Source organism: Anabas testudineus, chromosome 1, assembly GCF_900324465.2.
Source record: "Anabas testudineus chromosome 1, fAnaTes1.2, whole genome shotgun sequence".
NCBI lineage: Eukaryota > Metazoa > Chordata > Actinopteri > Anabantiformes > Anabantidae > Anabas > Anabas testudineus.
Genome location: NC_046610.1, coordinates 3,468,896 through 3,480,751, shown reverse-complemented (window position 1 = coordinate 3,480,751; position 11,856 = coordinate 3,468,896). Strand labels below are relative to the sequence as shown.

At 39.4% G+C, this 11,856-nt stretch overlaps 1 protein-coding gene across 1 annotated transcript; it reads right to left on the bottom strand.

The window, feature by feature from the left end:
* Positions 1-284: 284 nt before the first annotated feature.
* On the bottom strand, positions 285-11,271 carry LOC113162126 (syntaxin-10). Its single transcript, XM_026360140.1, has 9 exons — positions 11,182-11,271; positions 10,625-10,700; positions 9,475-9,568; positions 8,238-8,332; positions 7,053-7,115; positions 5,932-6,033; positions 4,965-5,071; positions 3,503-3,597; positions 285-3,244 (listed from the first exon to the last, which is right to left on the bottom strand). Exons 1-9 carry the CDS (start codon positions 11,214-11,216, stop codon positions 3,168-3,170), a joined length of 744 nt encoding a protein of 247 aa, XP_026215925.1. The 5' UTR covers positions 11,217-11,271; the 3' UTR covers positions 285-3,167.
* Positions 11,272-11,856: the final 585 nt, after the last annotated feature.

Sequence of the window (11,856 nt, the reverse complement as noted above, 5' to 3'; positions counted from 1 at the left end):
TGCCCTCTGCTCATTGCAGCTAAAGGAAACGTTAGGTTCGCATGCTGCTTCTGTTCTTGGTATAGGACGTGATGATGTTTCCACTCTGCAGAGTGCCTCTCAATTAAAATTCAATCCTATAACTTATCAAGAGAAATGGAGCCAAAAACCACAGTATTCACTCAAACACACTGCAGGGAAGCGGAGCCGGTGTCCAAAACAAGTGTTTTAGCCACATGTAAAAAGAATAGAACAATTCAGAGTAACACTCAAAATCAAAAAACACATCACATCAGTTTAGTCACTTGATGTTAAACAAGTTTAATGAAACTTAAAACTTTACTGAATAATTTCAAAATCTCCAGGTGCCAGTATGAAAACAATCAAATGTGATGAGACACAACACGTGATTCTTCATGTAGTGTAGGTGAAGTGAATATTTAAAATCCATGTGTAGTCTGGTGGTAAAAAGAAAAAAGAAACGTATCCACCACTGCTGCTTTTTATATTACAGAGCAGAATGGCCGCCATGTATAGATTGAAATTTAGCACAGTCTGCTTGCCCCAAATCAACAATGGGTTAGAACAGAATAAAACAGATCCCCTAAACAAACAAACAAACAAAAATAAAGCTCGACTACTGAGCAACGTAAAAAACCTTTCTGATCAAATTCTGATCATTGGCACTTGATTGCAATAAGAAATACTCGCCGTGGGTTCACCTCACTGATCTATAATAAAACATGTATGTCTGCAAAGCTCATGTTTGTTTCAAAGCTGTGTTTAAAATCGTCAGGTGCAGTGATGAGGTAGATAAAATGGTGATTTACTGGACTGGACTGCACTTTCCTGTGTTTGATTTGTTGTCCACCCATTCTATCTACTCAGATGATGTGGTCAGAACATGAGAAACACCTCTTCAATTAGAGTCCAGTACGTCACCATGACCTCGAGGCTAAAACATGAATAGGACGGTGTCATTAAATGGAACATCACAGTCCTTATGAAAGTAAACTATAGATGAACAGCAGTGAATTGTATTAGGTTCTACCTGGTATCTAATAATACAGCAGCTGTTAATTGTACAAGTTACTGTTGACAGCCTTTATAAATCTTTCCCTTTTTAAATCTGATGTGATGTTTTCAAGTATAAACTGCAAATCTGCCGTATTTAAACTGCGATATAGAAATGATTAGTTATAGCCATGATCCAGAGACTATGAACTCACTATAATACTGTCCTGTGCTGATGTGACGTAAAATCAGATGCAGTGATGGCCACACAGGTTTAAAAAACAAAACAAAACAAAAGACATCTGAGGCTTAACCTAAACCAGCAGAGAGGAGGCATTAAAAATCCTTTTGTGTGTTTCAAGTTGCCTTTACCTTCACAAACCACTATTTTGCATGCAGAGGTCCTGCAGTGACTCATAACTTGAGTGCTTTGTTTGTGTTTGCAGCAATTTTCCAAGTACTGAAGCATCTAAGGAATGAGGGCTTGAATATACAGTTCAAAAAAAGCATTAAACAAACAGAAACTACTGAGAGGACTCAAAGTAAATTAACTCTGGCAGTGAGGGAGCTTCCATTATGAAAACCACTTGACCTCTGACCTTTAGTCATATGGCAGATGCTTTTATCCAAAGAAACTCACAAGTGAGGTACGAGGCAAGCAAAATATCTAAGACCGTTAAAGTAAATGCTAACGATTTCTGTAATTTGGTGATTTAGAACATTAATATCTGAATCACACAGTATTTAAGATTAGAATGAGTCTGCAGAAAGTCTTTGTACAGGAGTAATGTTCATTTACTTTAAAGTGTCATAGTTTACATTGGTAAAGCACAGCTGTGTAGCTGGAGTGTTGTCTAATGACACAAAGGTGAGACATGACTCAGTGTCCAGCAGAGGGAGCTGCAGGCTTAAATCTAGGCTCTGTGTGGAGGTAACCTGCCCAGCAACTGTTCCTCCTCATTAGCTAAAGCTTTTCAATAAAACAGGCGAAGCCATTCGCTCTGAGCCAAAGCTGTCCCTCATCACCCAGTGAGGGTAACAAAGCCTCAACCAATCATGTGCTAAACCACCAGCGTGAAGGCAGCAGGCTCCAGACCTGACTTCACCTGATCAAGATGGATAACAATCAGGGCAGGACATGAGCGGTTTCTGTCCGCAGGCCAGAGAGCAGACGCGCGAATTTCTGGCCAGCGGATGAGCAACACCAGCATGTCGAATCAGGGAATTTTGAATCGGCTTTGTTTTTGTTTTGACCACAAACGCACCACGACAGCTGATTCCTCTTTGTAGCCCTCGGTGGCGTCCAAAACCGTAAGTGACATTCACTGGAAAGAAACTCTGAGGGCCTTTGACCACCTCTGCTGCCCAACTCCTGATTTAAGTGATGACTGGTGCTTGGTGTTATTTCCCATGCTGATTCACAAGTAGGCACATAAACATACTGCACGTTTCACAATGGTATAAAAAATATATTTAAGGCAACACTGAAAATCCCCCTCCCCCCACAGACAATCAGTTTTTTCCTTTATCAGTAAATGAAACTGTATTTATCAGTGTTCAGTAACTTTTTGGCCAACTGAAATAAAGATTAGCTGTGTCATCTGGAAAATGTTTGGAACTATTTACATCAAGTTTGGGGTTTTTCTGGAGTGCAGCATCCTTCAAAATCATGACTGATGTTTAAAACTATGTTTTGTAGTAAGAATGTCTCCTCACGCTGCTGCCCAGCACCGTAAGTGACAGATCAACAGAACTCATTTCATTGCCACTGAACCGTTATTGGGAGTCAATTCCAAATCCTGATGGACATGATATGATATCTGGACTAAATTTAGCTATTTGTAAACATGACAGTAGCAACGTCTTGTTCTGACATTCAAGTACCAATATTTCCAACAATAACCAAAATGCATCAAAATTAAATACACAACAGCACCGGGGCTTCCCCTGTGTTAAGCTCTGCTGCTGCAGTTTTTCCCAACAGAATCAATAAAAACAGAGAACAGAGGATTAGATCCTGGTTTCTCTCTGCAGGTCACCGGTTTCTCCTCGGTGTGAAGAAAGGAAGGAACAGGTGGGGGAGGAGGCACGTCCCTCTTCCTGTAACTGTCCATCCATCTGTCCTGACAGGGAGGAGCTGGCAAATGTAGTCGAGGGGTCAGAGGTCACTGACATCAGAGAGCAAAGATGAGAATGATGACCACGATCATGATGGCGACCAGCACGCCAATGGCACACCACTGTCTCCGACCTGATGGACGCCGAGGGGGACAGACACAGGGTGAGACTAATAGCTGTTCACCAGTGGTTAATATATTGATTTTCTTCAACCATGTAACTGCACAAACTTGTCAAAATCTCGTTTCAATAATTAGAATCCTTGGTCTTTACAACAGCCAGTTACTCATAACCTGCTTCACAGTGTTGACAGCAGCACAATCAGATGTAAAAAATAAATATTACCAGTCTGCAAAAATGTAACAATGACTGGTTTTGTGTGTAGACTTACTGCTCGTCATATGAGACACCTTCTCCAGCTTCTTTAAGACCGAGTCCATGCGTGAAGACGTCTGGTCCATCTCGTCTCCAAACTCCCCCAACATACTGAACAACACGAAACCTTACGGTCAGCACTTGAAGTAAAACAATCTAATGTATTGTTTGTTTGTTTTTTTTGTGTCCAGCTATAGAAACCACCTACTTAAACTTTACTTACTAAACAAAAGCTTATTTTTAGCTCTATTGGAAGAGGATATAGGCAGATAAATTAACGTAGTCTGGGATTCTGAATCATGTAGGAAACAAGTCTAACCTTGACTGCTGGCAGCTGTAATATTTAAGTGTTGTGGGTGAAACACATTTTTTGGTTTGGATATTGACAGAGCCAGGAGTGGGTTTATAGCTAGAAGAAAGTTCAAAGGCTCTTAAAAATCTTTGGAGATGATGGAATTTAAAATTTAACAGTGAGTCAGTGTTTACTGATGACTAAAAGGTGAAATAGTTTGTGGTCATTGCTAAAATTCAGTTACAATAAACAAGAATCCCTCCTGTCCTACATCCTACATACACATGAAGATGTGTATCTGCTCTGACCTTCAGCCTCAGCCTTCTGTTGACTAAACAAGCCCAGATCTTAGTCACAGGAAATGGTCAAGTAACCAAACAAGTTACAAACTTGTAACTGCTTGAGGGCGAGGTCTGAGGCTGCTCACGCCATTTAATTAAAGCTAAATTAAAAACAAAAAGCATAAAATAGATGTAAAAAGACCTGTTTATTCAGGCTTGGCCATTATAATTCTTACTACCAACACATAAAGGGCCTTTTCTTCTCTTACCTTCTGTACTTTACTTTTTCCCAGAATGCTATCTGAACTCACAGAGCATGGGTATACAGTTGTCAGCAGTGCAATATAAATGCATAATGTTGTCAACTTGCTTCCATTAGTTTGGTGAGAACATGTATATATGTATTTGCCCTATATTAAAATAGCTGTTGACTAACAGCTGACATCATCTGGAGGAGTTTCCCCAGTTCAGACGATGTCATCTGGAAGTTATAGTTTAGCAGGGTGACCAAAGAATACAACCTCTGTAGTGTGAGCAAGCCGATGATATAATCTGAACTGAAAAACTCCAGATGACGTCATGTGGAGAAGTTGGCTAGAAGCAGAGACATTTTAATATAGGGAAGTTTAATACCACTCATATGGAAATACTCTTGTGAGCAATGAAGTATGGAATGGATGGAAGATAGAAGTTGGAGAAGTGGTGCAGAAAAAGATTCAGCATTAGGTGTCTGTGTATTCCTGAGCTGCTGTTTAAATTTAATTTAAATGATCCTCCACGTATGTTTAGTCTGCATTTTCTTACTTGACTGGATCTGGACTTGGTTGCACTTTGACAAAAGTAAGTGTCATTTACGGTCTGACAAAAAAAGGGAACTTTAATTCAAAATCAGATGGTGTACTCACACAGCCTGCTCGTCAAGCTCATCTCCGATGCGTCCTGACATGTCTTTCAGTACTCTGATGCTGCCTGACACCAGCTCCAGCTGTTCATCCTGCTCCTGCATGATCAACTACATGAAACAAACCGAAATGAGTCATCACCCCAATATAATAATTTTATTTCTCCATGTAATGTATTTCTGACCGCTCTAAACAATAACCCTGGAGGATAAATCTATGTCTAAGCCAACTTTCCTCAGACTGAAGAAGCTTCTTTGATGAGTAGTGAAATGTTTTGACCCAACAACCACCTCACCTGGATGACTAGGAATCCCTAAACTATAAACATCAAGCCACAGAAGGCTGCAAAAACTGTCACATAAAAAAGAGGAGACTGTATCGACACTGAGCTGATGAAACGTCACAAGGTCAGTGGTTTACCTTTAATTAAATTCCGACTAAAACCACAACCTGATACAGGATGTGTGATGAAACACCTTCATCATTCAACACTGCTGTCAACCTACACCACAGGAAACAGAAACTAGCAGCTCACACTAACTGACAAATGCCCTTACACCTATATTTAATCCTCTTTCACTTCAGCACAGCATGAGACTTTGTAAAGCAAACAAGGATGTCATCGACCTCATCTTTACGAAAGGACTGCAGCAGGAATCGTACACTCTGTGCTCATTTTCTATTCTTGTGATCGTTTGATTAAAGCTTCCCCCTCATCTGTTAGCATGACCTAATAAAACAAACATTACAACATTATCAAGCTTCAGTCAGTGACAGGAACTGAACTCAGAACTCATTCTGTAAAGCTGCAAAAAAAGTCACATCACACTTTTGAATGTTTGAAAATAGCCATTAGCAGTCAGGAGAGGCGATGGAGAGTTATTTTTTGTATCCTGGTCACTCGCTTGCTGTTCCATGTAAACTTCATCATTTTTTTTTATCCGTCCATCTATTCACCCTCTACCCGTACCTGCTGTTGTTCCTGTTGCTCCTGGATATATCTTGAGTTTGCAGATACTAGATGAGCCTCCAGTCCTGTTGACCTGTCCTGGCCTGATGAAGCCAACAGAGCCTGGACAGAGACAGACACAGAGCATGGGCTTAGTAGGGGAGAAATAATAAATAAAAATGAACAGTTTCACAGGGAGCTGGAGCTGAACACTTTCCAAACCCCAAGATGTTGCAAAGATTTCTTTTTTGTGTCAGAGGGACCTGCCAACACTTTAGCGGGAGTGTGAAAGATAAGTTCAAATAAGCGATGATATAATCAGTCAAGTTGCCAAAACTATGAACTGAACCAAAAACAATTTTAACTACAGACAACAACTTACTCCAAACTGCTTCACACCTACTCTTTAGTTACTCTGTAGGGTTAAAGCTACATGTTTTCATGATACCATTATGAAGCCTTAAGTGACTTAAACCTGAGAACAAGATGTCCTGAAAGGACTATCACACAGATGATAAACCCTTCTGCTTTAAATAACAGACCTCTAGCCTAGAGTCAAACTTAAGTAAACATTTGCTAGCAGTAAGAATCTAAAAATTGCTAAGTGTGTCTCCATTTTTTTTTTACCCATCCCACAATTCTGTTCTGTACAATCATGAGACTGTAGGCTGTTACTGTTTTTTGTTTTTTTATTAAATAAATTAAAAGTCACAATTTGAACCCGTGGAAAATATTAATTCTCTAATCTGTAACAATGTGTTCAGAATCAACATGCTGTGCCTTGTAACTCAATGGGGGCTGTTTCTGAAATGCCTTTGCCTTATCAATAAAGTTGTTGTTGTTGGACCTAGAAAATCACAATCTTCTACTGACCAAGTCCTTGTCAGATGTTTGCATTAAGACTGCAAAGCCAGTAGAACTTAACTTTCACATAATTACTACATTCGGAGATTTAGGATGATAACTGGCCATGTTTGTATGCAACAAATATAAAGTTCAGAAAAGCAATAGGAAAGCGGTGGTTAAGGACGTGAAGGTCCACAAAATTCAAGTTTTAAGCCGAAACCTTGAATGAATGCATCGTGCTTTACCCAGTGTATGCACTGTATATACTCTTTGTGTGTGTTTAAACATCCACCAACCTGTCTGTTCTTCTTCTCTGCCTGGGCCACAGCAGAGGGGCTAGACAACTGATCCTTCATCTCCTGCAAACACACACAGGAAAATTTAAAAAGCCCAGCTCAGTCCAGACGGCTTCATTAATGAGATTCTCTCCTCCTGTGCCAGAATCGCCAGCTAGCAAATCCTTCTCAATAAACTTATTTTGTTTGCCTCAGATGACTCAGTTCTTTTCTGAGCTATTTTAGGGACGGTACTTTGCCTGCAGGACTTGTGTTAGAAAGTGACTCACAGTTTCCACTGTGCCCCCAGTATGGACATTGATCCAATAGAGCCAAGTCAGGAGCTTAACAGCTGTTTGTGCAGGTAAAGGAGCTGCGGGTATTTAGTGTATTGATAATATATTCTGTGTCTTTAAAATAAAACTAAACACATGCATCACTGTTTGCTTCAGTGCTGGAGTACACTGTACAGCCAGTGTACTTTATTGGAACAATTTCAGTTGTAAACTACAGTAGAGGCCTTCTAGTAATGTTTGGGTTGTTGTGCCTTATTAAGCATGACCAACTGTAAACACTGGTAACACCTTTCAAAATAAAACACACATTGTTTGCCTTAGTAAAGCTTAGATATCAATATCACATTATTTGATATGCATTACTTGCTTTGCTTAGTATTTATACTAGACACAGAATATGAGTATTATCGACTTCCTACAGGGGAAATTCCCAAACATTGTCTGATATTACTTACTCACTCATTCATTCTTCCACATATAATACTAGTAATTACTACTGCTAAGTAAGCATTACATTGAGATTTCAGATACTTATAAAGCATTGTAATTTTGTGTATCACAGGTGTAACATTGTGCACTGCCTTGTGGAAAGGGTAACAAACAGTAGCATACATGCCATGTTCCTGTGAGGGAATGTGTGAGGGCACTAAATAGTCCATAAAATTCACAGCCAGAATTCGGACACATAAAATGGTGAACAGTAAATACAGAACTGTATACACTGTAAATAGGAAGAAATTTCCATTATGGTCTGAGAATGCACAGGTCAGGGTCAAACCTTCTATCACTTACATTAAAAAAAGTAGTATACAAAAAAGAGGCCTGGTAACAATACATAATTTAATATTTCTAACAAAGAATCAAATTTTATATTTATAAATGAATTAATAGGTTTGGTGATGAACTTTACCTGGACAGATTTCCTTGTTCGCTCCACAAAGTCTCTCCTCTCCTGAAGTTCATTATCACCCAATCTAAACTTTCCAGGGTTCGATTCCACAATACCTGAGCGAGTTAAGGACTCCACTGTTTGAAACATTTTTGTGTTTAACATGCCATAAAACTTATGGTGACAAAAGATTATACTGTAGGTGACTATAATATACTACTTACAATAATGTAATCTGAAAGTCACAAAGACTGTTTTGTTTTGGCGCTGTTAGATCTCAGTCCAGTCACTGTGAACACCAGTATCCTCGCTGACAGACTTACAGGTGGGTGGGTATCTCTGCCTCAGCCCTGCAGTGGTTCTCATCCTACATTGCTGATAGAACATTCTCAGTTCTGTTGGTAAACATCCCTCCTCATGTGCACCTCAATCGCATGGTGTGCCACATGGGTCTGTTCTGGGTCCCATGCCGTTTCTTTGTACAGGCTTTCAGTTGGGCATATAATCCTGTTGTAAATTGTATTTTCAGATTCTACGTGGTCAGGCACCTGTGTACATTAGAGATCCGATACAACCTTGTATCACCAGCAGGTTTCTATGGTCCTCTGATCAGGGTCTTTTGGCTGTTCCTCGCTCCAGACTGTTGAGTAAAGTGTGACTGCTTTTGAAATGCAGCTCCTAAACTCTGGGATTCTCTCCCTCGTGGAATTAAGATCTTTGAATTTTGTGGAAACTTTAAAAGCCTTCAAATGTTATTCAGTCCCAATTTTGACAGCTCTTTATTATGCTAATGATAAGCCATTTGATATTATTGTTAATGTTAAGACAAACTGTATGCGTTTGTGGCTCCTTTTTCAAACAAATCTACTGATCACCGTTATATCATATCCTCTGATACAACATAATGACTACAGTCAATTATGAGTCACAGCCCCATAACAAGTTCAACCACTAAATGGAAGCAGACTGTGTCCAACCCCCTCCCCACAGCTGAACATTCTGCTCTATTAAAAATAATATTTTGTGACATTTTCCTAACCTCTGAAAGGGTCTCTTTATTAATTTTATTTATGGATGATCTTTGCAAAGTTATTATGCAAGTACAATCGGTTCTGGTCCTTAATATATCTCTTGGATTAGAGGAACGATAAAGGGAGAGACAAGGCGACACAGAGCAGCGGTTTGTTTTCAAAATAGTCAACATCATGTGAAGATACGGGTTTTGAGGATGAGAGAATGTTTTTGTTTAAAAGGATACTGATGGTTTCACTGAGGTCCTCCAGGTCCCAGTCTATGGCCCTCAGACAGTTTCTCAGTTCATTGGCACTCCAGTCCAGCTCATCACGACTAACCTGAGACCACAGACACCAATAGACACTTAGTAACTATACACACAGTTTAAACATTCTACAAATCTTATTGCCACTCATGGACTCTGTATACACACTTTTGGGTAGTGGTAAGATGCAGCTGAGATACTGACTAGTGCAAACCTGTGAACTGGACACTCCCAATCATTGACAAATGTTTGTGATTGCCATTTATATTACAATATACTGTATGTTGGTTTCAGTAATGTTTAGCTACTTTTAAAATGCTAAAAAAAAATCTACAAATCTTATTTAATAAAAGGATGGCTGTGTGTGAGTATATGTAATAATTACATGTCTATGATTAGTATAAAGTAAATACTATGTATATGTAGCCTTCAGATCTATAGCAATGATGCAACTGATTTCAGCCAACGTTCACACAGCTTTGATCAGCTGTGTTTCTGTCTCCCAGAAACGTCATGTTGTTTACAATTTTAAATATGTCTTTTTCCAAAGGGTTTACTTGTGCCATTTTTATGTCAAATTGTTGAATGTGCTTCTCCACTGACTTGAGTTTTGTTTAATGTCAGTTGTTTTTTTTTCCTTAAATCTGATGTATTGTATTAAGTAAACAGTTCTCATCTTTTACACACAGCATACAGGCAGAATCAACACAATCATAACTATTTGCTAAACGTACTCTATTGAATCACCAATACAAATAATAGTAGCAATAGTTCTAAACAGATGCTGTAGTATGGTTCCCACAGAGCCCTGAGGCCAACACCAAGGAGTCTTTGACCAGATGAAGAGACAAGACACAAACCTACAGTTGTCCAAGACACCTGGTTAAATTAATTGTGCACCATTGTGCCATGATTCTGGTGCTTAAAGAAGAAAAGGCTGGGAACACCAAATATTGTTTTTAACTTTTTTTTACAGTTAGAGCATGTTGAATGGAGTTAATAATGCATATAAACTATGGATTGCATTGCTGTCTAAAACCTTTGCACAGTCCTGTCTTGAGCTGCCTTTAGACTCTCAGCACAGTGATTTCCGCAGTGACTTGTTTGAGGTGTGTGCAGCTTTGCTCACCTGGGTCCCATCGTGCAGCAGTTCCTCCCATCTATCAAACAGGCCCCGAGCGCGAGAGAGGGCCTTCTGCACCTCGCTGTGAACACAGGTGAAGGTTTCACAACATGGACAATGATTACTAGTCGACTTCACCTTCCAGACACAAAGCTGCTGTATTACTCTACAGCTAACCGCTACGTCACTCGTTTAGCTTAACCAAAACAAACACCAGAAGCTAGCGTTACATTTCGCATCCTTTCCCCAATTTCACAGCGCCTTACAAACTACCTGACAGATGAGCCTCGAAGGTGCCCAGGTGTTTTCAGAGGAAGCCATGTGACAGAAAAACAAACTGCAGACTCGTGTTACTCTAAACAAACATCAACACCGTGACTGATCAGCGCTGCTAGCTATGGCTAGCATTCATGCTAGGTAGCTACAGCTAGCCGTTAAGCTAATGCAACTTTGTCATTGTGGAAAACACCGACAGGCTGTCAAACTAATCTTTGGACGTGTTATAGCTTGACTTCACTCGAGTTACAACGTCGAGTTTCGGTGTTAAAGTGTTGATTTCGTACCCCTTCACAACGAAAAATGGGTCTTCTATCGACATGATGCTTCCTTCGGCTTCACTCCCAGCGCATGCGCACTTCTCAGACAGGAACTGCCCTGAGTGACACCACTGACAGTACAAAGTACTTCACAAGTACTGCATTTAAGTACAGTGTAGAAGTACTCGTACTTTACTTGAGTCGCCTTTATACTTCTAATTCACAACATTACATCTGGCAGTACTGTGCCTAAATATGCCCAAGTTGTCGTTTGAACCACACTCGCTTGATTACTTTTACTAGTTTTACACACAGATAATAATATAATCAGAATATAATACAATAATAATAATGCAGAATATAATCAATAATAGATTCTAAAGATTCTACATTGTTGTACCACCACTTATTTGACATTAGTTTTACTTTTTAGGATATGATTCGATAGGCTTACTTTGTCCACAACTTATTAAGCTATTGTAATTTTACACACAATTACAGCTGTGACACCTAAAGACCAACACAATCCACTGACTGGCAGCAACATTAAACTGAATATCAATCATTTCCTATTCCAGCTTGTAAAAAACAGACCTAAAACAAACTGGCAGACACAGTCTGCATCAGTCAAGTCCAGTTAAATAATTAGTTTTACTTTGATATCCGTGTTAATACAAGTGGTTTAAATGACCTAAAACAAGA

Excerpts from the sequence above, each read along its gene's own strand:
- LOC113162126 (XM_026360140.1), bottom strand. The coding sequence starts at position 11,216 with ATGTCGATAGAAGACCCATTTTTCGTTGTGAAGGG. Across the intron at positions 8,333-9,474 it reads GGACCTCAGTGAAACCATCA|GTATTGTGGAATCGAACCCT; the intron begins GTATCCTTTTAA and ends TAACTCGCTCAG. Across the intron at positions 7,116-8,237 it reads GAACAAGGAAATCTGTCCAG|GAGATGAAGGATCAGTTGTC; the intron begins GTAAAGTTCATC and ends GTGTGTTTGCAG.